This window comes from Choloepus didactylus, chromosome 8 (genome assembly GCF_015220235.1).
Source record: "Choloepus didactylus isolate mChoDid1 chromosome 8, mChoDid1.pri, whole genome shotgun sequence".
NCBI classification, from domain to species: Eukaryota; Metazoa; Chordata; class Mammalia; order Pilosa; family Megalonychidae; genus Choloepus; species Choloepus didactylus.
In genome coordinates, this window is record NC_051314.1 from 23,969,495 (window position 1) to 23,996,970 (window position 27,476).

Below are 27,476 nucleotides of genomic sequence, written 5' to 3' on the forward strand. Positions count from 1 at the left end.
AAATTAAAGTATGGCTATTGTCTTCATAAAGACATTAGACATGAGAGCCCTCTAAATATAAATCTCCAGGTCTTTTAAAGGATCTGTACTATTTATATTTGTTCACTTTTTACTAGCACATTAACTATACAATGTAAGAGAATATTTTTAAATATTTTAGGTGGCTCACCTTTTGTACATAGTCCAGTGGTCTTTCAGTGTGATATGATTATCAATAATTTCATCCAGGGTGAGCAAAACTGTTAGCAGCTCTCCCAAGTGCTCATACATAGTCTGTCAAAAAACCTTTAATTATTATCATTTAATCACTATAGTTAGAAGTTAAGCTTTGTGTGAATTTTTAAAGAAAAACCCATTTGGAGTACTGAAATTAATTAAAGCAGTGGATAAGTCAGTTTATTAAGTTACAGATTTGATCTCAGATGGAACTATTAGCCTTAAACAGACAAACACTTTGCCCAGTATTCCATCCTTAATTTTGACTTGCAAATTTGTTCCTCTGTCCAGAGAGAGACAATCTGGACAATCTGCACTGGGCCCCTACAGGAAAAAACTGATAAGTTACACTGGGTCATTAAGGCCTTATCACTTCCCAAATGAAAAAGAACTAATAGGAAAAAAAAAAAAAATCCTTCAAAATTCTGGCTGTAATTGTTGTACTCCCCAGTCAAAAATACACTAACATTTAAAAGTTACATATATGAATTCCAAAGTGAAATACCATAAAAATTAGTTTCACAAGTCAAGTTAAATTACTCTTACCTGAAAATGAACTCCAGTTGTCTCTATAATTTTGGGTGCAATCCTGTAATAGAATTAACATCCAGGTAAAAAATTTCCTTTTTTTGTCACCATTCATTATTTCAAGGAATACTCATAGCAGTAAAAGCTCTTGGAATTTTAATATGAATTTATCTTAATTAAGGCTTTAGTCACTAAAATGTATGAGATCCAAGGAATTACTACTATATTATACTTTGCCAAGAAAGTCCTCCTCTCTTCAGTCAGGTTTATTTCTGAGTTCTCATCCCTGTTGGAAAACAGTTCATACTACTGGAATTGTACTAAAATCACAAGCCAGAGGATAATTCAAATTTTACTTCATAGAGATTTAATTTACTCAACAGTAAATAATTTAATACTTTTATATGAAAGCAAATATTGATATTTTAAAAGACATAAAGCATTTTCTAAAGATTAAATACAAAATTCAAATAAATTTCATCCAGGAGGGGGGGAAATCCTCTTAGATTTACACACTACATACTGGAAAGAGGAAGTGGAGCTATTCACTTATTCTCTTCTGCCATAAGGGGACATCAGTGAAAGGACAGAATGTAAAATAAATACCTTAACTGAAGGAGCAAACATGGGAACAGAAGCAGTTAACCTAGTCTTCTAATTCATTTTAAAAAGAGTTAAGATGCAGCACAGTATAAGAAGAACAATGAATGGCAAGTGACCAGAAGAACAGTAACTAAATTGCCATGGAATTTTGGCAAACAATTTCTCTGGCCTCAGTTACCTCTTCTGATAATTGAGAATTCCTAGTCATATATCTAAACAAATTATTGTAAGGATTTTTAGATATAAAGCATCAATTAAATATGAGATATTATTTTGAGATAGTACGAATAGCAAGGGCTCTGTGAAAATTTGATAATCTTTCTTGTTTTAGGGCAGTGGTCCCCAAACTTGAACAATCATTAGAATTACTGGGGATTTTTTTTTTTATGTAGATTCCCTAGCCCCACTCCAAGATTCTACATTTTAAGAATACCCACAAGACTCTAACAAGACAAGGAACCATTAATTTAAAGGAGAGAGGAAAGGAATAAGGATAGAGAACCTGATACATGTACTAATTCCATATTAGCCCCTTTCTTTATAATTAAATTTCTTTTCTAAGATTATCCTGTCAACACTCTCATTCAGACAAATAATGGGTTCACTCAACATGGTAGGGGCTATCTTATTAACCATGTACTATACACATCAAGCAGTGTTTGAAATATGTGTTCAAAGAATGCTGAATAAGTGAATGAATAAATGAATGAATGCGTGAGCAAAAAAAGTACTTCAGGTAATTAGCTAGTTTCAATAAAACATTTCCTTCATTTCTATTAAAAAAGTAAAAATATTTCTAAAATCCATTACTTGTTACTGATATAGAGGGCAGCCAACTGATGGACTACATTCATCACCACTTCATAGCACCTCGTAACAAAACAAGACAGTTCCTGAAATGACAAGTTGAGTATATGTTATGAAGTTGCTTTTCAAATGTCACCTTTCTGACTGAATTTCAGGGTAACAATTTTAAACAAAACAAAGTAATTTTCCAGTAAATTCTCCACTTAACCAGCACCCAGACAACTCAAGCATTTCTAAAGCAATCAATACTCGACACTCACCTCCTGTATCCCACGGTCAATTCTACCTCTTTGCCCCCACAGCATTTCATTCACACTTCCTTTATATTTTACTTGCTCATGTAACTCTTAAACGATGGGGACTATCTCAGTCCTTCTTTGAATATCCACTGCCTAGAATTGTGGCTAACACACAACTGCTTTTCAACAAATGTCTTCCTATTAAATGAACAAATGAATGAAAATCTAAATGAATGAAGGAGGGTAAAAGATGCCAGTTTAGAAAGCATGATGATGAGGGGAAGAGGTCTCTAGAAGTCACTCTGAAATAACTTCAAATATTTATTACCTTTACCCATATAAACAGTCTTAGCACACAGAAAGTGAAATATCAGTTATTCTGAGGATATGTTTGTCATTCAATACTACTTAGCTCCCATATGCCATGTCCCTAGACCTTCTAAAAAAGTATATCTAAATTATTTAAATCTGATTAAACCTACAGCTATTCTAAATTTTAATTTCTGTAAGGGCAGGGACTTTTGTTAGTTTTGTGAACTGCTGTACTCCCAGCAGCAAGAGTTCCTAACATACATTGGGCTCACAAAAATTATTTGTTGACTGTTTAAAAACTGAATTTTATGCAGCTGTCAATGAGATCCAAAGCAATTTAGGCTTTAAAGTTTACAAAAATGAAAATAAATAATACACCTCAATTGTATTTCAAAGAGCTGTAGTCTTAAATCTTATTAAACTTCTAAAATATTTGCATTTCTTATCTCTTACTTTCAATTTCCATGAAATTCTCATTTCTTCCTCTATATCAGTTAAGTTCAGCTCAAGAAAACTGAGGTTCAATTTTGAATATTTATGAAGTCTCTTTCAAAGTATTTTGTCACTATGTTTATAGGTCTGTTATTCAAAACTATCAAAAAGGAGAGAACTATTTTTCAAGTATATGATTTAGATATAAATATCAATCTATACATATTTGTAAAATGGATTAATTCTCTATTTAGGTCCTGGCAATTTACAATACATTAAAGGGAGAGTTAATAAAGTCAACTAGCCAAAATATACTCCTCCCTAACATTCTGACTTTGGTGATATGGGGTTTATTGCTTGTTAATCCATAAAAGGAGTGGCAGACCTCCTCCCTCTTTTGGGGTAGGTACAAACAATTTAAATATTTAAGAAATTCTCCAGTCAAGAGTCCAAAGAATGGTGATTCTTATAAGAAGGCTGCTAATTTCTTCAGATATTGCAGAATAAGTTTACCAATCCATCTAGACTTTTAATGTATGCTCCTACTAACAAGTTATATTCCATAGCCAAATTTATATTGCAGTTAATATAATGTTTAAAGTTATCTCTCACCAGGATATAAAAGCATCCAATTCATTAACAGAAATATTTAATTAATATGTATTTAAATAAGAACATTCTTCTTTAAGCAACATAGATGCTTTTAATACATGACAGAAAAGCATTTTATAATGCTTAACATCCATTCCTTTTAAAAATACTTAGAGATTGAGGGATAGATGCGGATTTCACTGTGATAAAAAAAAAAAAAAAATAGCAACTTCATCCTAAAAGTGAAATAACTAGCAGCATTTCTTCAAGTGTGTTTTGAGGAACATGGGATATTCTTGGGTATTGTGTTAAAAAAAAAAAAAAAAAAAAAAACTTCAGGGACAAATAACATCTAGAAAACACTGCTCTGAAAGTTATTCTCATTAAAGTCAACTGCAAGACAAAAACGCCTTCTCTCATCACTATAAATCATAATTCTAAAATTCAATCCAAAGCAATAGTAGGGAAAAGAGTGAGAAATAACTCTTCGCAAGGAGGTTGCAAAATTAATGTTTTTAAAGGATTTAATGATCATCTTATATTTTCAAAATAGAAAAACTGAAAAATAATTAGAAGTAATAAACCATTACAGTCACCAGTTGCAAAATAAATATGCAAAAGTCATAGCTCTCCTATGTAAAGAATAACATTTGTTATTTTAAAATTTCCTGAGTCCATTCTTCTCAATAATAAAACTGAATCAGAATCAAATACACAAATTCCTTTACTAAGCAAAAGCAATCACTAAAAGAAAAACATCTGAATTGTTGAATTCTGTGAAATCTTACTTAAAATTAGAAGGGCTGCCCTGGGAAGACTTGAATGGGAAACCAAAGTTCTGTAACAATAAGAGTCTGTGCAATAAAATGGGAGTCTAGATTCTTATAAAGCCTAGAGAATAACAATACTGCTTTGTTTTTAAATAATAAGTTTATGCAAACCAAAAACTACCACAAAGTCAAAAGACAAATGACAAACTAGGGAAAAGGTATCTGCAAATCTTATCATAAATAAAGTTTAATTTCCTTAATATGTAAAAAAAAAAAAACTTCTAGAAATCAATAAAAGACAAAATATCCAACTGAAAATACAAAGAGAAAAAATTTACAAATGAAGGAGACATGGAGAACTGACTGAAAATTTCCAAAGTAACTCCAGAAGAAAAACAGAATGACGGAAAGACAGTATTCAAAGAGACAAGGGCTGAAAACTTTCTATAAGAGATGAAAGTCTGAAAGACATAAATTCACAGGTACAAGAATATCAAAATCAGGATAAACAAAACAGGATAATTTTTTTTAAAAGCAGCGTACCAAAAGCAGGATAAATAAAAAGGCATTCAGACCAAAAACCAATAAGGTATAATGGAGAACAAAAGAGATAAAGAGAAGATCTTAAAAGTAGTACACAGAGAAAAGACAGATTGCCTATAAAGGAACAACAAAAAGAATGACAGCAGACTCCCCATCAGCAATAATACAAGATAGAAGCCAGTAAAATAATGTCTACAATATACTTAGAGAAAATAATAGTCAAATTAAAATTGTGGATCCAAAAAATTGTCTTTCTGGGACAAAAGCAAGTTAAAGGTATTTTCAGATTAATAAAACCTGAGATTTCACCACCAACAAATCTTAAAAAAGAACTAAAAGATTTACCCCAGCCATGAGGACAATGATCCCAGAAAAAATGTATGAAATTCAAGAAGGAATGGAAGCCAAGAAATTGGCAAAAGATATATAAATCATCTAAATAAGCATTTTATAAAATAAAAATGTCTGATTTTCCCTTAGAAAAAAATTAAAATACTGAACAATAACTTTAAAGTCTTGAGAAGTAATCAAAGACAACATGTTCTCAAGTCTTTATCAGTTGTTTGGAAAGGGGATTAAGTGAATTGTTAAGAGGAAGCAATAAAATAATTGGAAGAGAGTATTTAATTTCCAAACCAATAGGGGAGTAGGAGGAATGAATTAAGAAAGAAATCAACCAATTTTTAAAACATCAATGAAGAAAATCAACAAAGAACATAGAAAATGCAGAACAAATAGGACAAAGTAAAAAGACAGAAACAAGTCCAGATATATAAACTATTTATAAAAAATAGAAGTAGAATAAATGAATCAATTAAAAGACAAATTGTTAGAGTGGCTAAAAAAAGGAAAATCCAGATATTTGCAGTTCGGAAAAAATGCAACTAAACCACCAAAAGGTTGAAATGCAATTACACCAAAAGGTTAAAAGAAAAGAATAGAAAAAGATGAATCATGAAAATACTAGCTAAAGGAAAGCTGAGGCAGCAATATTAATATCAGAGAAAACAAACTTTATTAGCATCACTATTGCTAATTATTACATATAAATTTATATAATATATACATAATTATTATAGCTAAAGAGGATCACCACATAATGATAAAAGGTTCAATTTATCAGTAACGATTAATAATTCTAAACTTCCATGCACCAAATTTTAAAAATCATCAAACTATGAAAAGCAAAATTTGATAAAACAACAGGTAGAAATTGACTTGTATACTGGGGCCCTGATTACTGCACTGGGACCCTGTAATATATGCTTCTTAGAGAAATGTCCAGCAGGTTTCCTGCTAGGGTCTGCCAACAGGTGGCACTAAACGGAGACTGGAAGGCTGGAAAACAGTATCCCTTTTATTTCTTCAGGTCCTAGTCTTGGCAGGAGCACTTCATTCTAGCAGTGGCAATTCATTTGAGCTTCGAGCTTCTTTCAGCCCTCCAGAATCAATTTCACACTGCTCTCTCAACGGTACCAGAAACAGCCAAGCAGCACTGCCTCGTCAGAGAACTGAACAACAATTTCAGGGGGCTCCTTCACTAAGCTACCAGATTCTGGCAATCCCAACCTTTCTCCATTTGTTCACCAGCTCTAGAGTTGACATCTACTTCCTCTGGGTTACCTGAGGGTTCTCTTTTGTTCTTTTAGACCTCTACTCCTATATAACCAATTCCCTATATTAAATATCTTCTTTTGAAATACATAGTATGATCTGATTTCTGGACTGGACCCTGACTGACACATACTTGAAACAAAGGGAGACTTCAACAAACTGCTCACAATTAGGTAAAGTACATAAAAACAGAACTAAAGATATAAAAGAGCAATATATTAGCCTGATTGATTTCATGGAAATATATCAAATCTTACACCCAAAAGAGAATATTCTTTCTTCTAAAGCACACAGCATTTATAAAAATTAACTACACGAGGGTGGGGCAAGATGGCAGATTGGTGAGGTGTATGTTTTAGTTACTCCTCCAGGGAAGTACGTAGAAAGCCAGGAACTGCGTGGACTGGACACCACAGAGCAATCTGACTTTGGGCATACTTCATACAACACTCATGAAAACATGGAACTCCTGAGATCAGCGAAATCTGTAAGTTTTTGAAGCCAGGGGACCCACGCCCCTCCCTGCCAGGCTCAGTCCTGTGGGAGGAGGGGCTGTCAGCACTGGGAAGGAGAAGGGAGAACTGCAGTGGCAGATCTTATCGGAAACTCATTCTACTGAGCCAAACTCCAACCACAGATAGACTGAGACCAGACACCAGAGAATCTGAGAGCAGCCAGCCCAGCAGAGAGGAGATAGGCATAGCAAAAAACAGCAAGAAAAACTCCAAAAAAAAAGCAGAGGCTTTCTGGAGTTCTGGTGAACATAGAAAGGGGAAGGGCAGAGCTCAGGCCCTGAGGCTCATATGCAAAACCCTAAGAAAAACTGATCTCTCTGTCCCCTGGATCTTTCCTTAATGGCCCTAATTGCTTTGTCTCTTAGTATTTCAATAACCCATTAGATCTGCCAGGAGGGCCCTTTCTTTTTTTTTTAATCTTTTTTTCTTTTTCTTAAACAATTACTCTAAGAAGCTCAATACAGAAAGCCTCAAAGACTTCCAATTCAGGCAGGTCAAGACAAGAGCAGAACTAAGAGAGCTCTGAGACAAAAGGCAATAAGCCAGTGGCTGAGAAAATTCACTAAACACCACAACGTCCCAAGAAAAGGGGGGTGTCCGCTCACAGCCATCATCCTGGTGGACAGGAAACACTCCTGCCCATCGCCGGCCCCATAGCCCAGAGCTGCCCCGGACAACCAAATGTGACGGAAGTGCTTCCAATTAAACGCATACACCACAAAATTGGGCGTGGACATTAGCCTTCCCTGCACCCTAAGCTGGTTGTCCCAGACTTGAGAAAGTGGAGCAGCAGGAATTAACAAGTCCCATTCAGACATCATTTCAGCAGACTGGGAGACTCCCTACACAGACCGGCAGCCCAGAACCACGCTGGGGGGACGGCACACACCTGTGACATACCACAGTCATCCCTCAACAGAGGACCAGGGGGTGCACAGCCTGGAAGAGGGACCCACTCGAAAGTCTCAGGGGTCACATGCCAATACCAAGGACTTGTGGGTCAGTGGCAGAGACAAACTGTGGCAGGACTGAACTGAAGGATTAGACTATTGCAGGAGCTTTCAAACTCCAGGAACACCAGGGAGATTTGATTATTAGAGACGCCCCCCTTCTCTGACCACCGAGACACACGCCCCTTATATCAGGCGGGCAACACAAACTACACACACAATCTTGGTACACCAATTGGACCCCACAAGACTCACTCCCCCACTCACCAGAAAGGCAAAGCAGGGGAGAACTGGCTTGAAGGGAACAGGTGGCTAGTGGACGCCACCTGCTGGTTAGTCAGAGAAAGTGTACTCCATGAAGCTGTAGATCTGACAAATTAGAGATAAGGACTTCAATTGGTCTACAAATCCTAAAAGAACCCTATCAAGTTAAGCAAATGCCAAGAGGCCAAAAACAACAGAAAATTTTAAAGCATATGAAAAAACCAGAAGATATGGATAACCCAAGCCTAAGCACCCAAATCAAAAGATCAGAAGACACACTGTACCTAGAGCAACTAATCAAAAACTAAAAACAAACGATGAGACCATGGCATGGGATATAAAGGACATGAAGAAGAGCACGGAACAGGACATAAAGGACTTCAAGAAGACCCTAGAAGAGCATAAAGAAGACATTGCAAGACTAAATAAAAAAATGGATGATCTTATGGAAATTAAAGAAACTGTTAACCAAATTAAAAAGATTCTGGATACTCATAGCACAAGACTAGAGGAAGTTGAACAATTAATCAGTGACCTGGAAGATGACAAAACGGAAAATGAAAGCACAAAAGAAAGAATGGGGAAAAAAATCGGAAAAATCGAAATCGACCTCAGGGATATGATACATAATATAAAATGTCCAAATATAAGACTCATTGGTGTTCCAGAAGGAGAAGAAAAGGGTAAAGGTCTAGGAAGAGTATTCAAAGAAATTGTTGGGGAAAAACTTCCCAAATCTTCTAAACACCATAAATACACAAATCATAAATGCCCAGCGAACTCCAAACAGAATAAATCCAAATAAACCCACTCCGAGACATATTCTGATCACACAGTCAAATACGGAAGAGAAGGAACAAGTTCTGAAAGCAGCAAGAGAAAAGCAATTCACCACATACAAAGGAAACAGCATAAGACTAAGTAGTGACTACTCAGCAGCCACCATGGAGGCGAGAAGGCAGTGGCACGACATATTTAAAATTCTGAGTGAGAAAAATTTCCAACCAACAATACTTTATCCAGCAAAGCTCTCCTTCAAATTTGAGGGGAAGCTTAAATCTTTCACACACAAACAAATGCTGAGAGAATTTGCTAACAAGAGACCTGTCCAACTGGAGATACTAAAGGGAGCCATAAAGACAGACAGACAAAGAAAGGAGAGAGAGACATGGAGAAAGGTTCAGTACTAAAGAGATTCGGTATGGGTACATTAAAGGATATTAATAGAGAGAGGGAAAAATATATATGACAAACATAAACCAAAGGATACGATGGCTGATCCAACAAATGACTTCACGGTTATAACATTGAATGTAAATGGATTAAACTCACCAATTAAAAGATACAGATTCGCAGAATGAATCAAAAAAAATGAACCATCAATATGCTGCATACAAGAGACTCATCTTAGACACAGGGACACAAAGAAATTAAAAGTGAAAAGATGGAAAAAATATTCCATGCAAGCTAGAGCCAAAAGAAACCAGGGGTAGCAATATTAACCTCAGATAAAATAGACTTTAAATGCAAGGAAGTTTTGAGAGACAACGAAGGCCACTACATACTAATAAAAGGGGCAAGTCAACAAGAAGAAATCACAATCATAAATGTTTATGCACCCAATCAAGGTGCCACAAAATACATAAGAGAAACACTGGCAAAACGAAAGGAAGCAATTGATGCTGCCACAATAATTGTGGGAGATTTCAACACATCACTCTCTCCTATAGATAGATCAACCAGACAGAAGACCAATAAGGAAACTGAAAACCTAAAGAATCTGATAAATGAACTGCATTTAACGGACATATATAGAACATTACATCCCAAATTACCAGGATACACATACTTCTCTACTGCTCACGGAACTTTCTCCAGAATAGATCATATGCTGGGACAGAAAGCAAGCCTCAATAAATTTAAAAAGATTGAAATTATTCAAAGCACATTCTCTGACCACAATGGAATACAATTAGAAGTCAAGAACCATCAGAGACTTCGAAAATTCACAAATACCTGGAGGTTAAACAACACATTCCTAAACACTCAGTGGGTTAAAGAAGAAATAGCAAGAGAAATTGCTAAATATATAGAGGTGAATGAAAATGAGAACACAACATACCAAAACCTATGGGATGCAGCAAAAGAAGTGCTGAAGGGGAAATTTATAGCACTAAATGCATACATTAAAAAGGAAGAAAGAGCCAAAATCAAACAACTAATGGATCAACTGAAGAAGCTAGAAAATGAACAGCAAACCAATCCTAAACCAAGTAGAAGAAAAGAAATAACAAGAATTAAAGCAGAAATAAATGACATAGAGAACAAAAAAACAATAGAGAGGATAAATAACACCAAAAGTTGGTTCTTTGAGAAGATCAACAAGCTTGACAAGCCCCTAGCTAGACTGACAAAATCAAAAACAGAGAAGACCCATATAAACAAAATAATGAATGAGAAACGTGACATTACTGCCGATCCCAAGGAAATTAAAAAAATTATACGAGGATACTATGAACAACTGTATGGCAACAAACTGGATAATGTAGAGGAAATGGACAATTTCCTGGAAACATATGAACAATGTAGACTGACCAGAGAAGAAATAGAAGACCTCAACCAACCCATCACAAGCAAAGAGATCCAATCAGTCATCAAAAAGCTTCCCACAAATAAATGCCCAGGGCCAGATGGCTTCACAGGGGAATTCTACCAAACTTTCCAAAAAGAATTGACACCAATCTTACTTAAACTCTTTCAAAACATCAAAGAAAATGGAACACTACCTAACTCATTTTATGAAGCTAACGTCAATCTGATACCAAAACCAGGCAAAGATGCTACAAAAAAGGAAAACTACTGGCCAATCTCCCTAATGAATATAGATGCAAAAGTGCTCAACAAAATACTTGCAAATCGAATCCAAAGATACATTAAAAAAATCATACACCATGACCAAGTGGGGTTCATTCCAGGCATGCAAGGATGGTTCAACATAAGAAAATCAATCAATGTATTACAACACATTAACAAATCAAAAGGGAAAAATCAAATGATCATCTCAATAGATGCGGAAAAAGCATTCGACAAAATCCAACATCCCTTTTTGATAAAAACACTTCAAAACGTAGGAATTGAAGGAAACTTCCTCAACATGATAAACAGCATATCTGAAAAACCCACAGAGCATAGTACTCAATGGTGAGAGACTGAAAGCCATCCCTCTAAGATTAGGAACAAGACAAGGATGCCCACTATCACCACTGTTATTCAACATTGTGCTGGAAGTGCTAGCCAGGGCAATCCGGCAAGACAAAGACATAAAAGGCATCCAAATTGGAAAGGAAGAAGTAAAACTGTCATTGTTTGCAGATGATATGATCTTATATCTGGAAAACCCTGAGAAATCGACGATACAGCTACTAGAGCTAATAAACAAATTTAACAAAGTAGCGGGATACAAGATTAATGCACATAAGTCAGTAATGTTTCTGTATGCTAGAAATGAACAAACTGAAGAGACACTCAAGAAAAAGATACCATTTGCAATAGCAACTAAAAAAATCAAGTACCTAGGAATAAACTTAACCAAAGATGTAAAAGACCTATACAAAGAAAACTACATAACTCTACTAAAAGAAATAGAAGGGGACCTTAAAAGATGGAAAAATATTCCATGTTCATGAATAGGAAGGCTAAATGTCATTAAGATGTCAATTCTACCCAAACTCATCTACAGATTCAATGCAATCCCAATCAAAATTCCAACAACCTACTTTGCAGACTTGGAAAAGCTAGTTATCAAATTTATTTGGAAAGGGAAGATGCCTCGAATTGCTAAAGACACTCTAAAAAAGAAAAACCAAGTGGGAGGGTTTACACTCCCTGACTTTGAAGCTTATTATAAAGCCACAGTTGTCAAAACAGCATGGTACTGGCACAAAGATAGACATATAGATCAATGGAACCGAATTGAGAATTCAGAGATAGACCCCCAGATCTATGGCTAACTGATCTTTGATAAGGCCCCCAAAGTCACTGAACTGGGTCATAATGGTCTTTTCAACAAATGGGGCTGGGAGAGTTGGATATCCATATCCAAAAGAATGAAAGAGGACCCCTACCTCACACCCCAAAAATTAACTCAAAATGGACCAATGATCTCAATATAAAAGAAAGTACCATAAAACTCCTAGAAGATAATGTAGGAAAACATCTTCAAGACCTTGTATTAGGAGGCCACTTCCTAGACTTTATACCCAAAGCACAAGCCACAAAAGAAAAAATAGATAAATGGGAGCTCCTCAAGCTTAGAAGTTTCTGCACCTCAAAGGAACTTGTCTAAAAGGTAAAGAAGCAGCCAACTCAATGGGAAAAAATTTTTGGAAACCATGTATCTGACAAAAGACTGATATCTTGCATATATAAAGAAATCCTACAACTCAATGACGATAGTACAGACAGCCCAATTATAAAATGGGCAAAAGATATGAAAAGACAGTTCTCTGAAGAGGAAATACAAATGGCCAAGAAACACATGAAAAAATGTTCAGCTTCACTAGCTGTTAGAGAGATGCAAATTAAGACCACAATGAGATACCATCTCACACCAATTAGAATGGCTGCCATTAAACAAACAGGAAACTACAAATGCTGGAGGAGATGTGGAGAAATTGGAACTCTTATTCATTGTTGGTGGGAATGTATAATGGTTCAGCCACTCTGGAAGTCAGTCTGGCAGTTCCTTAGAAAACTAGATATAGAGTTACCATTCGATCCAGCGATTGCACTTCTCGGTATATACCCGGAAGATCGGAAAGCAGTGACTCGAACAGATATCTGCACGCCAATGTTCATAGCAGCATTATTCACAATTGCCAAGAGATGGAAACAACCCAAATGTCCTTCAACAGATGAGTGGATAAATAAAATGTGGTATATACACACGATGGAATACTACACAGCAGTAAGAAGGAACGATGTTGTGAAACATGACAACATGGGTGAACCTTGAAGACATAATGCTGAGCAAAATAAGCCAGGCACAAAAAGAGAAATATTATATGCTACCACTAATGTGAACTTTGAAAAATGTAAAACAAATGGTTTATAATGTAGAATGTAGGGGAACTAGCGATAGAGAGCAATTGAGGAAGGGGGAACATTAATCCAAGAAGAACAGAGAAGCATCGTGGGTAAATTCAACATTCTGAGAATGCCCAGGAATGACCATGGTCTGTTAATTTCTGATGGGTATAGTAGGAACAAGTTCACAGAAATGTTGCTATATTAGGTTACTTTCTTGGGGCAGAGTAGGAACATGTTGGAAGTAAAGTAGTTATCTCAGGTTAGTTGTCTTTTTCCTACTCCCTTGTTATGGTCTCTTTCAAATGTTCTTTTATTGTATGTTTTTTGTTTTTTGTTTTTTTTCATACAGTTGATTTAGAAAAAAAGGAAAAAGTTGGGAAAAAAAAAAAAAACAAGGAAAAAAATATGCAGAGCTCCCTTGAGGAGCTGGTGGAGAGTGCGGGGGTGTTGGCCTGCTCTACCTCGATGGTTGCTGGTGTGCCCACAGACATAAGGGACTGGTGGTTTGATGGACTGAGCCCTCTACCATGGGATTTGCCCTTGGGAGGACTGTTGCTGCAAAGGAGAGGCTAGGGCTCCCTGTGATTGTGCCTAAGAGCCTCCTCCCGAGCGCCTCTTTGTTGCTCGGATGTGGCCCTCTCTCTCTAGCTAAGCCAACTTCAAAGGTGAAATCACTGCCCTCCCCCCTGCATGGGATCAGACACCCAGGGGAGTGAATCTCCCTGGCAACGTGGAATACGACTCCCGGGGAGGAATGCAGACCCGGCATCGTGGGATGGAGAACATCTTCTTGACCAAAAGGGGGATGTGAAAGGAAATGAAATAAGCTTCAGTGGCAGAGAGATTCCAAAAGGAGCCGAGAGGTCACTCTGGTGGGCACTCTTACGCACAATTTAGACAACCCTTTTTAGGTTCTAAAGAATTGGGGTAGCTGGTGGTGGATACCTGAAACTATCAAACTACAACCCAGAACCCATGAATCTCGAAGACAATTGTATAAAAATGTAGCTTATGAGGGAGGCAGGGGGATTGGGAAAGCCATAAGGATCACACTCCCCTTTGTCTAGTTTATGGATGGATGAGTAGAAAAATAGGGGAAGGAAACAAACAAACAAACAAACAGACAAAGGCACCCAGTGTTCTTTTTTGCTTTGATTGTTCTTTTTCACTTTAATTATTATTCCTGTTGTTTTTGTGTATGTGGTAATGAAGGTGTCGGGGATTGATTTTGGTGATGAATGTACAGCTATGTAGTGGTACTGTGAACAATCGAATGTACGATTTGTTTTGTATGACTGTGTGGTGTGTGAATATATCTCAATAAAATGAATATAAAAAAAGGAAGCAAATAAAAAAAAATTAACTACACATTAGTTCTAACACAACTCTCAACAAGTTTCAAAGATTAGGTATTATACAGATTACATTCTCTGATCATTATGAAATTAAGTTAGAAGTAAATTACATAAAGAAAAATTTTAAATCATTACACATTTGGAAATTTAAGAACACACTTCTAAAGAACTATTACTAGAAGTTTAGTAATTCTTAGACTTGAACTATAAAAATAACAAATTAAAACATCCAGGATGAAATGAAATTGATACTTTAAAAGAAATAAATACACTTAAATACTTAATATAAGAAAAGAAGAAAAGCCAAAGACTAATTGGCTAGGCAACTGACTTAAGAAATCAGAAGAGATAAAAAGTCCAAAATAAATAGAAAGATGATAAAAATCAGACGAAATTTCAAAAAATAAATATGTAAGATGTGACACCGAAAGCAAAAGATAGTTCACTAAAGGCTAAAAAAATAGTAGACATGCAATATTAAAAAAGGAAAAGGAGATATATCTAAAGCTACAGAAGAGATTTAAGAAAAAATGAGTCTCAGGTGTCACAAAGATACCCAAAGTTCCAGGGAACTACCAGTTTATACACAAAGAGCACAGCATCTCAGAATTTAGAAATAACAGTTAAAACTCAAGAACAAATGTGACTGCTGTAAGAGCTTACAATCTAGGCCCTAATTTTCTTATAAGCATTTTCTACATGAAGCTATTTTCAGAAATAAAAACATGTAACAGTTGACTTATATTGGGTTCATCAGCCACCAACCATAGCAGAAGTTTGGTCCTGTCTCACCTTTACACATTGAACAGGGTTATATTAATCACCAGGTAATACATAATTATAGGCTTGCCTTGCTTCTCTCCTTAAAAAAAAAAAAAAAAACAGTTTTGTTCACACACCACACAAACCATCCTAAGTGTACAATCAATGGCCCTTGGTATAATCACATAGTTATGCATTCACCACTACAGTCAATATGAGAACTTTCGTATTTCTTCCTCGGAAAAAAAAAAATCCCATCCCCCTTATATCCCCCTATTTTTGACATTTAGCTTTGGATAGTGCCTTTGTTACCATTAATGAGAGAATATTGCAGTTACCGTTAACTATAGACGTTAGTTTATATTAATTGTATTTTTTCCATATAACACTCTATTATTAACACCTTGTGACAGGAACATGTTTGTTTCAGTTCATGCAAGAAATCTCTTATAGCTATACAATTAACCACCACCACTGTCTACTCCGTGTTTTACCAAGTTATACAGTCCCAGTTTTTATACTCTAGCTTTCTTTCTGGTGACATACAGACTCTAGCCTTCCTCTTTCAACCATACTCACACACTCCTTTGTTAATTAAACTTACAGTATTGCACTATTCATTTCCAAACCTTTAAAATGAGCCTGATTGAACATTCTGTACTCCTTAATCCATCGATTCCCTAATCTTTCTATTTTCCTAATTTCCCTTGCATATTCAATAAGGACACATATAGAGCACTCCACTAAACAACAGCAGCAGAATACACATTCTTCTCAAGTGCCAATGAAATATTTTCCAAAACAGATGATCTGTTAGGCCACAAATCAAATCCTAATAAATTAAAAAGTACTGAAATTATACAGTGTCTTCTTGGATCACAATGGGACAAAGTTAGAAATCAATAACAGAAGGAAAACTGGACAATTTACAAATATGTGGAAATTAAATAACAAACTATTAAACCACCAATGGGTCAAATTAAAAATCAGAAGGGAAATTAGGAAATATTGTGTGACAAGTGAAAACAAACATACAACATACCAAAACTTTTGGGATGCAACAAAGGCAGCACTCAGAGGGAAATGTTTATCTCTAAACGCATACATTAAAAAAGAAGAAAGATCAGAAATCAATAGCCTAACTTCACACCTAAAGAAACAAGAAAAGAAGTTCAAACTAAATCCAAAGTTAGACTCTTTAAAGAGTAAAGATTAGAGCAGCGATAAATAAAACAGAAAATAGAAAAACAATAGAGTGTATCAATGAAACCAAAAGTGGGTGTTTTTAAAAGATCAAAAAAATCGACAAGCCTTAACCCAGACTAACAAAGAAAAAGAGAGAAGACAAAATCAAGATCAGGAATGAAACTGGGGACATTACTATGGACCTTCAGAAACAAAATGGGTTATAAAAGGGTACTACAAACAATTATATGCTAACAAATTAGAAAAACTAGATGAATGGACAAATTCCTAGAAACATACATATTACTTAAACTATGCAAAAAGAAATAGAAATCTCAGCAGACCTATAAAAGTAAAGAGACTGGATCAGTAATCAAAACCTTGAAGCAAATAAAAGTCCAGGACCAGATGGTTTCACTACTGAATTACACCAAACATTTAAAGAAGTTTAACATCAATCCTTCTCACACTTTTAAAAAATTGAAGAGTTAAGGACTACTTCATAACACGTTCCATAGAGCCAGCATTAGGCTGATATGAACTCCAGATAAAGAAAGCAGAAGAAAATTACAGAGATGAGGATTTGGGGAAGATGGCAGAATAGGGAGCTCCAAGATTCAATCCTTCTACCAAAATAACTATTAAGACGCAGAACTGTCTGAAGCAACAATTTGGAAACTCCAGGGGCCAGAAGAACACTGTACGGCACCCAAGGAAAAGTGGGAGGAAAAGATAGATAAATTAAGGTTAAGAACAGTAAACTGCTCTTTCCACAAGGTGGCTACCAGCGCCCTTTCCCCACTCTTGCAGGAGGCTGCTGTGGAGTCCAGCCCCTGGCTAACTCACTTGTGACAGAAAAGAACATGAAAATTCTCTTCCTAAAGAGCAGTGGTAGGCACAGTCAATCATTGATCAAAGCTTTGATTAGCAACTTCAGATCACTAGGGAACCAGCTCTGAGGGTATGCCAATTTAGATATATTATGTCCCCAAGAAAAAGCCATGTTCTTTAATGCTATCTTGTGGGAGCCAATGTATTAGTGTTGATTAGGCTGGAATCCTTTGAGTGTTTCCATGGAGATGTGACATTCAACTGTGGGTGAGAACTTCGGATAATTTCCATGGAGGTGTTACCACACTCATTCAGGGTAAGTCTTAATTGAATCACGGGAGTCCTATAAAAGAGTTCACAAAAGGAGCAGCTGCAGCTGAGAGACACATTTTGAAGATGGTCGTTGAAAGCTGACACTGACATTTTGGAGAACGCCATTTTGAAACGCAACCTGGGAGCAAGCAGACACCAGCCACATGCCCTTACTGTTGATGCCTTACATCGGACACTTTATGGCCTTAAGACTGTAACTTTGCAACCAAATAAACCCCTTTATAAAAGCCAATCCACTTTTGCAAAATGGCAGCATTAGCAAACTGGAATAGAGTGCAATCATTGTTTCAACCCACCTTGGACAAATACAGCAGTGGTTGTTGTTTCAAACCACCCTGGACAAAAGCCATGGTGAAGGAGACTTAAAGACATTATACTTCCTCAGGGCTGCAGGGACAGTTACTGAAAAGATGCATTTACTCAACAGGCCAAGAAAGCTCAACTTTGGGAAGCAGTGAAAAAAGCACTTGGTGTCCTTCCTGACCCACTTCCCCAGGGCATCTTGCAGCCAGTCTGCAACCCCATCATGGGTCCCTGGTTCTGCTTCACCTGGGAAAGAATGACCTGAGAAAGTCTCTAGTGACCCCTTGGCCCAGCATTTCCCCACCAGGCAAAAGCACCTTGAGACACCAGAAGGAATATAAAAAACTACAGGGGCAAAGGCTTGCCGGCTTCAAACACCCAAGAGAGAGAGGTCTGTCTCCTGGAAACCAAAGCAAACAACCAAACTCCTGTAAACAGGGAACTCCAAAACAACTAACAAGCAAAAGCCCAGGACAAAACACAGGCACAGAAAGCACTGCATTTGCCTCAGGAAAACCTACATGATGGGAAGACTGAAGCTCAAAAAACTCTCTGTCTTATCACCAGCTGGTTACAAAATCAAGAAACAGACATCTCTGTTAAATCACAGTTAACATTTTAAAATATTAAAATGTACAGTATGCAACAAAAGAGTATAAGACAAAGAAACAAGAAATGAAGGCCCATCTAAAAGAAATGGAAAAAAATCCAGAAAACACCAAAGAAGACCAAAATGTGGACATACCAAACAAAGACTAAAAAAACACCTCTGGGACACCATCAAACATACAATATAGGTATTATGGGAGTCCCAGAAGGAGAAGAAAGAGAGAAAGGGGCAGAAGGAATATGCAAAAAAATAGTGACAGAGAACTTTCCAAACTTAGCCAAAAATATGACTATAGACAACCAAGAAGCCCAGAGAACACTACACAGGATGAATATGAAGAACAATACAACCCGTCAAATATTGACCACTATCAAATGCAAAAGTTTAAGTAAAGAATTCTGAAAGCTACAAGAGAATAGCAATGTGTTATGTACAAGGGAGCCCAAATTAGATTGAGTGCTGATTTCTCATCAGAAACCATGGAGGCAAGAAGGCACTATGTTGAAATACATAAAGTGCTTAAAGAAAACAATAAAAACATAAAGAATTTTATGCCCACGAAGACTTTCTTTCAAAAAAGAGGGAGAGATTAAGACATTCCTAGATAAACAAAAGCTGACAGAATTCATCATTACTAGACCTGCCCTACAAGCAATGCTAAATGGAGTTCTTCAGACTGAAAGGAAAGTACAGTAGACAGTAGTTCAAAACGGCATAAACAAGTACAATAGACAGTAGTTCAAAACGGCATAAACAAATAAAGACCTGCAGTAAAAGTAACCAATTGGGTAACTATAGAGGACAGTATTATTGTAGTGTATCGTTTGATATGTAACTCCTACAACACAACAACAAAAAGACAAACAACACAATTGGCAAAAGATTTGAACAGACATCACTTCTCCAAGGAAAAGACACAAATGGCCAAAAAGCACATGAAAAAATGCACAACATCATTCCCCATCAGGGAAATGTTAATCAAAACCATAATGAGGGCAGAATAGGAGCCACCACGAGAAGACCATCAAGGATTCTGACCTGTTACGGAAGGGCCACCTAAAAATACCAGAACCATTCCAGACAAAAGTAGGTAATCACACCTTAGAAGGAGGAGAAGAGTTGGGCTTGTGCGGCATCTGCAACTGAGGCAAGATGGCCACAGCGACCTTAGGTCTTCTAAGGGCCCCTGGAAAATCCCAATGGCAATTTGAATTCAAGAATACATCAGAGAACTTCAAAGAAGATGGCAGAATAGATGAGGCAGAGCAAATTTCTCCTCCATGAAAGAAGCTAGAGAAAAGGCAGAAAACCCAAGATAGCGGTTTCAGGGTACAAGCGACCAAAGAGGGACCTCTACAATACGTGATGGGGACTTGGATTAAAAAGCAGAGAAACTGCATCTGAAAGGACAGGGTGAATTTACTCAACTGGGACCACTGCCAGATGTTGGCAGGTGCGAACCGGGGACCAAGCAGGGGAAGAAGCAACTCTCCACTCCCATGCACCCATCTCAGCAATTAACTGAAGAGATAATCCACCTCAGCCCCGTGGCCAGGAACTCCCGTGAGGGAACTTGGGAAATAGCAGAGTTGTGCTAACCACATTTACTCTCCCTCCACAAAAGCCCACGGCATGCACAGGTGAGAGGTGGGGATAGGAGAGGTCACCACACATAAGTACCAGGAACCCATCCACCACCCCAGAGGCTCGCAGGCGCACAGCGGGCAGGGAGTAGGGCATGTTTGAGCTGAAGGGTGAGATGCACAGCCCCACAGCCCAAGAATGATCCACTCAGAGGCCCAGGAATCACCAGACCCATGATGCCCTTAAGCAGACCCTCTACTGAACTGCACAAGGCCCACCCCTACACCTTGCCCCCTCCCCCCAGGGCAAGCAATCCCCAGTGCACACAGAGAACTGGTGCACTGATTGGCCTTCCACCTGGTTTGGACCCCGTCCAGCAAGCAGGCACAGTTGGAGGAAAGCTGGCTTGCGGGGAAGAAGTGGCTCAAGACTGCCATGTGCTAGGAAGATAGGATAACGCACTCTAGCAATCTGTGGTTCTTCCAAACTTTAAATAAATGTCCAGGTAGTCCTACATTTCCCAAAATAACCTTATCAAGACAAGCAAATGCCCCAAACTCCACAGAAAATCACAAAGCTATGAAGACCCAAGAAGATACAGACAAGTCAAAGGATCAAATTAAGAAGCCAGAGGAGATGCAAAACGTGGAGCAATTTATCAAAGAAGTACATACAAATCTCCAAGACAACTTCAATAGGTTAGTTAAAGACATAAATTACATCAGAAGACTCTAGAAGAGCATAAAGAAGAATTTGAAAGCATAAGTTAAAAAAAAACACACACACAAAAAAGCAGATCTTATGGAAATAAAAGATACTGTTGATCAAACTGAAAATATACTAGAGACACACAACAGCAGATTTAAAGAGGCAAAAGAAAGACTAGGTGAACTAGAGGACAATCAACTGAATGCATGTGCACAAAAGACTAAATTGTGAAAAAAATCAAAAAATTTTAAATGGATCTCAGGAAAATGATGGACAACATGAAGCACACAAATATAAGAATCACTGATGCCCCAGAAGGAGAAGAGAAAAGGGCTATGAAGAGTGTTTCAAGACATAGTTGGGGAAAATTTCCCAACCTTCTAAAGGACGTAATTATGCAAAACAAAGAAGCCCAATGAACTCAAACAGAATAAATCTACATAGACCCCTTCTGAGACACATCAGTTTGTCAAATGCTAAAGAGAAGGAGGAGGAGGCGGGGCAAGATGGCAGACTGGTGAGCTGTAAGTTTTAGTTGCTCCTCCAGGAAAGTAGGTAAAAAGCCAGGAACTGCGTGGACTGGACACCACAGAGCAATCTGTCTTTGGGCATACTTCATACAACACTCATGAAAACGTGGAACTGCTGAGATCAGCGAAATCTGTAAGTTTTTGCGGCCAGGGGACCCGCGCCCCTCCCTGCCAGGCTCAGTCCCGGGGGAGGAGGGGCTGTCAGCTCCGGGAAGGAGAAGGGAGAACTGCAGTGGCTGCTCTCATTGGAAACTCATTCTACTGATTCAAACTCCAACCATAGATAGACTGAGACCAGACACCAGAGACTCTGAGAGCAGCCAGCCCAGCAGAGAGGAGACAGGCATAGAAAAAAAACAACACGAAAAACTCCAAAATAAAAGCAGAGGATTTTTGGAGTTCTGGTGAACACAGAAAGGGGAAGGGCGGAGCTCAGGCCTTGAGGCGCATATGCAAATCCCAAAGCAAAGCTGATCTCTCTGCCCTGTGGACCTTTCCTTAATGGCCCTGGTTGCTTGGTCTATTAGCATTTCAATAACCCATTAGATCTCTGAGGAGGACCGTTTTTTTTTTTTTTTTTTAAATCCTTTTTTCTTTTTCTAAAACAATTACTCTAAGAAGCCCAATACATAAAGCTTCAAAGAATTGCAATTTGGGCACGTCAAGTCAAGAGCAGAACTAAGAGAGCTCTGAGACAAAAGGCAATAATCCAGTGGCTGAGAAAATTCACTAAACAACACAACTTCCCAAGAAAAGGGGGGTGTCCGCTCACAGCTACCATCCTGGTGGACAGGAAACACTCCTGCCCATCGCCAGCCCCATAGCCCAGAGCTGCCCCAGACAACCCAGTGTGACGGAAGTGCTTCAAATAACAGGCACACACCACAAAACTGGGCGTGGACATTAGCCTTCCCTGCAACCTCAGCTGAATGTCCCAGAGCTGGGAAGGTGGAGCAGTGTGAATTAACAAAGCCCCATTCAGCCATCATTTGAGCACACTGGGAGCCTCCCTACACAGCCCAGCAGCCCAGAACTGCCCTGGGGGGACGGCACTCACCTGTGACATAGCACAGTCATCCCTCAACAGAGGACCCGGGGTGCACAGCCTGGAAGAGGGGCCCACTTGCAAGTCTCAGGAGCCATACGCCAATACCAAAGACTTGTGGGTCAGTGGCAGAGACAAACTGTGGCAGGACTGAACTGAAGGATTAGACTATTGCAGCAGCTTTAAAACTCTAGGATCATCAGGGAGATTTGATTGTTAGGGCCACCCCCCCTCCCCGACTGCCCAGAAACACGCCCCACATACAGGGCAGGCAACACCAACTACACACGCAAGCTTGGGACACCAATTGGGCCCCACAAGACTCACTCCCCCACTCACCAAAAAGGCTAAGCAGGGGAGAACTGGCTTGTGGAGAACAGGTGGCTCGTGGATGCCACCTGCTGGTTAGTTAGAGAAAGTGTACTCCACGAAGCTGTAGATCTCATAAATTAGAGATAAGGACTTCAATATGTCTACAAACCCTAAAAGAACCCTATCAAGTTCAGCAAATGCCACGAGGCCAAAAACAACAGAAAATTATAAAGCATATGAAAAAACCAGACGATATGGATAACCCAAGCCCAAGCACCCAAATCAAAAGACCAGAAGAGACACAGCACCTAGAGCAGCTACTCAAAGAACTGGAGATGAACAGTGAGACCATAGTACGGGATATGAAGGAAATCAAGAGGACGCTGGAGGAGCATAAAGAAGACATTGCAAGACTAAATAAAAAAATGGATGATCTTATGGAAATTAAAGAAACTGTTGACCAAATTAAAAAGATTCTGGACACTCATAGTACAAGACTAGAGGAAGTTGAACAACGAATCAGTGACCTGGAAGATGACAGAATGGAAAATGAAAGCATAAAAGAAAGAATGGGGAAAAAAATTGAAAAACTCGAAATGGACCTCAGGGATATGATAGATAATATGAAACGTCCGAATATAAGACTCATTGGTGTCCCAGAAGGGGAAGAAAAGGGTAAAGGTCTAGGAAGAGTATTCAAAGAAATTGTTGGGGAAAACTTCCCAAATCTTCTGAACAACATAAATACACAAATCATAAATGCTCAGCGAACTCCAAATAGAATAAATCCAAAAAAACCCACTCCGAGACATATACTGATCACACTGTCAAACACAGAAGAGAAGGAGCAAGTTCTGAAAACAGCAAGAGAAAAGCAATTCACCACATACAAAGGAAACAGCATAAGGCTAAGTAGTGACTACTCAGCAGCCACCATGGAGCCAAGAAGGCAGTGGCACAATATATTTAAAATTCTGAGTGAGAGGAATTTCCAGCCAAGAATACTTTATCCAGCAAAGCTCTCCTTCAAATTTGAGGGAGAGCTTAAATTTTCCACAGACAAAGAAATGCTGAGAGAATTTGCTAACAAGAGACCTGCCCTACTGGAGATACTGAAGGGAGCCCTACAGACAGAGAAACAAAGACAGGACAGAGAGACTTGGAGAGGGGTTCAGTACTAAAGAGATTCGGTATGGGTACAATAAAGGATATTAATAGAGAGAGGGAAAAATATGGCAGGCATGGACCAGGGGATGGGATGGCCGAGTCAAGAAATGCCTTCACGGTTTTAACGTTGGGTGTAGGTGGATTAAACTCCCCAATTAGGGGATACAGATTCGCAGAATGGATCAAAAAAAATGAACCATCAATATGTTGCATGCGGGAGGCTCATCTTAGACACAGGGACACAAAGAAACTGAAAGTGAAAGGATGGAAAAAAATATTTCGTGCGGGCTGCAGCCAGGGGAAAGCAGGTGTGGCGATGTTAGTCTCGGGTGAAATAGACTTCAAATGCGGGGATGTTTTGAGAGACGGGGAAGGCCACTACATACTAATAAAGGGGGCGGTTCAGCAAGAAGAAATAACAATCGTAAATGTCTATGCACCCAATCAAGGTGCCACAAAATACATGGGAGAAACACTGGCAAAACTAAAGGAAGCAATTGATGTTTCCACAATAATTGTGGGAGACTTCAACACATCACTCTCTCCTATAGATGGGTCGGCCAGACGGGGGACCAATAAGGAGGTTGAAAACCTAAACAATCTGATAAATGAATTAGATTTAACAGACATCTACAGGACATTGCATCCCAGGTCACCAGGATGCACATACTTTTCTAGTGCTCACGGAACTTTCTCCAGAGTGGATCATGTGCTGGGACATAAAACAAGCCTCAATAAATTTAAAAAGATTGGGATTGTTCGAGGCACATTCTCTGACCACGGTGGAGTACAATTGGAGGTCAATAAACATCAGAGACTTAGAAAATTCGCAAATACCTGGAGGTTAAACAACACACTCCTAAACAATCAGTGGGTTAAAGAAGAAATAGCAAGAGAAATTGCTAAATATATAGAGACGAATGAAAATGAGAACACAACATACCAAAACCTATGGGATGCAGCAAAAGCAGTGCTGAGGGGGAAATTTATAGCACTAAACGCATATATTAAAAAGGAAGAAAGAGCCAAAATCAAAGAACTAATGGATCAACTGAAGAAGCTAGAAAATGAACAGCAAACCAATCCTAAACCAAGTACAAGAAAAGAAATAACAAGGATTAAAGCAGAAATAAATGACATAGAGAACAAAAAAACAATAGAGAGGATAAATATCACCAAAACTTGGGTCTTTGAGAAGATCAACAAGATTGACAAGCCCCTAGCTAGACTGACAAAATCAAAAAGAGAGAAGACCCATATATACAAAATAATGAATGAAAAAGGTGACATAACTGCAGATCCTGAAGAAATTAAAAAAATTATAAGAGGATATTATGAACAACTGTATGGCAACAAACTGGATAATGTAGAAGAAATGGACAATTTCCTGGAAACATATGAACAACCTAGACTGACCAGAGAAGAAATAGAAGACCTCAACCAACCCATCACAAGCAAAGAGATCCAATCAGTCATCAAAAATCTTCCCACAAATAAATGCCCAGGGCCAGATGGCTTCACAGGGGAATTCTACCAAACTTTCCAGAAAGAACTGACACCAATCTTACTCAAACTCTTTCAAAACATTGAAGAAAATGGAACACTACCTAACTCATTTTATGAAGCTAACATCAATCTAATACCAAAACCAGGCAAAGATGCTACAAAAAAGGAAAACTACCGGCCAATCTCCCTAATGAATATAGATGCAAAAATCCTCAACAAAATACTTGCAAATCGAATCCAAAGACACATTAAAAAAATCATACACCATGACCAAGTGGGGTTCATTCCAGGCATGCAAGGATGGTTCAACATAAGAAAAACAATCAATGTATTACAACACATTAACAAGTCAAAAGGGAAAAATCAATTGATCATCTCAATGGATGCTGAAAAAGCATTTGACAAAATCCAACATCCCTTTTTGATAAAAACACTTCAAAAGGTAGGAATTGAAGGAAACTTCCTCAACATGATAAAGAGCATATATGAAAAACCCACAGCCAGCATAGTACTCAATGGTGAGAGACTGAAAGCCTTCCCTCTAAGATCAGGAACAAGACAAGGATGCCCGCTGTCACCACTGTTATTCAACATTGTGCTGGAAGTGCTAGCCAGGGCAATCCGGCAAGACAAAGAAATAAAAGGCATCCAAATTGGAAAAGAAGAAGTAAAACTGTCATTGTTTGCAGATGATATGATCTTATATCTAGAAAACCCTGAGAAATCGACGATACACCTACTAGAGCTAATAAACAAATTTAGCAAAGTAGCGGGATACAAGATTAATGCACATAAGTCAGTAATGTTTCTATATGCTAGAAATGAAGAAACTGAAGAGACACTCAAGAAAAAGATACCATTTTCAATAGCAACTAAAAAAATCAAGTACCTAGGAATAAACTTAACCAAAGATGTAAAAGACCTATACAAAGAAAACTACATAACTCTACTAGAAGAAATAGAAGGGGACCTTAAAAGATGGAAAAATATTCCATGTTCATGGATAGGAAGGCTAAATGTCATTAAGATGTCAATTCTACCCAAACTCATCTACAGATTCAATGCAATCCCAATCAAAATTCCAACAACCTACTTTGCAGACTTGGAAAAGCTAGTTATCAAATTTATTTGGAAAGGGAAGATGCCTCGAATTGCTAAAGACACTCTAAAAAAGAAAAACGAAGTGGGAGGACTTACACTCCCTGACTTTGAAGCTTATTATAAAGCCACAGTTGCCAAAACAGCATGGTACTGGCACAAAGATAGACATATAGATCAATGGAATCGAATTGAGAATTCAGAGATAGACCCTCAGATCTATGGCCGACTGATCTTTGATAAGGCCCCCAAAGTCACCGAACTGAGCCATAATGGTCTTTTCAACAAATGGGGCTGGGAGAGTTGGATATCCATATCCAAAAGAATGAAAGAGGACCCCTACCTCACCCCCTACACAAAAATTAACTCAAAATGGACCAAAGATCTCAATATAAAAGAAAGTACCATAAAACTCCTAGAAGATAATGTAGGAAAACATCTTCAAGACCTTGTATTAGGAGGCCACTTCCTAGACTTTACACCCAAAGCACAAGCAACAAAAGAGAAAACAGATAAATGGGAACTCCTCAAGCTTAGAAGTTTCTGCACCTCAAAGGAATTTCTCAAAAAGGTAAAGAGGCAGCCAACTCAATGGGAAAAAATTTTTGGAAACCATGTATCTGACAAAAGACTGATATCTTGCATATACAAAGAAATCCTACAACTCAATGACAA

General features: G+C 38.0%; 1 protein-coding gene across 1 annotated transcript in view; it reads right to left on the reverse strand.

The window, feature by feature from the left end:
• Positions 1-27,476, reverse strand: part of WASHC4 (WASH complex subunit 4) — a 143,127-nt gene that overhangs the window by 98,751 nt on the left and 16,900 nt on the right. The window contains 3 exon segments of the mRNA XM_037847856.1: positions 170-273; positions 763-805; positions 2,158-2,240. Of these exon segments, the coding sequence (XP_037703784.1) occupies positions 170-273; positions 763-805; positions 2,158-2,240 (230 nt within the window).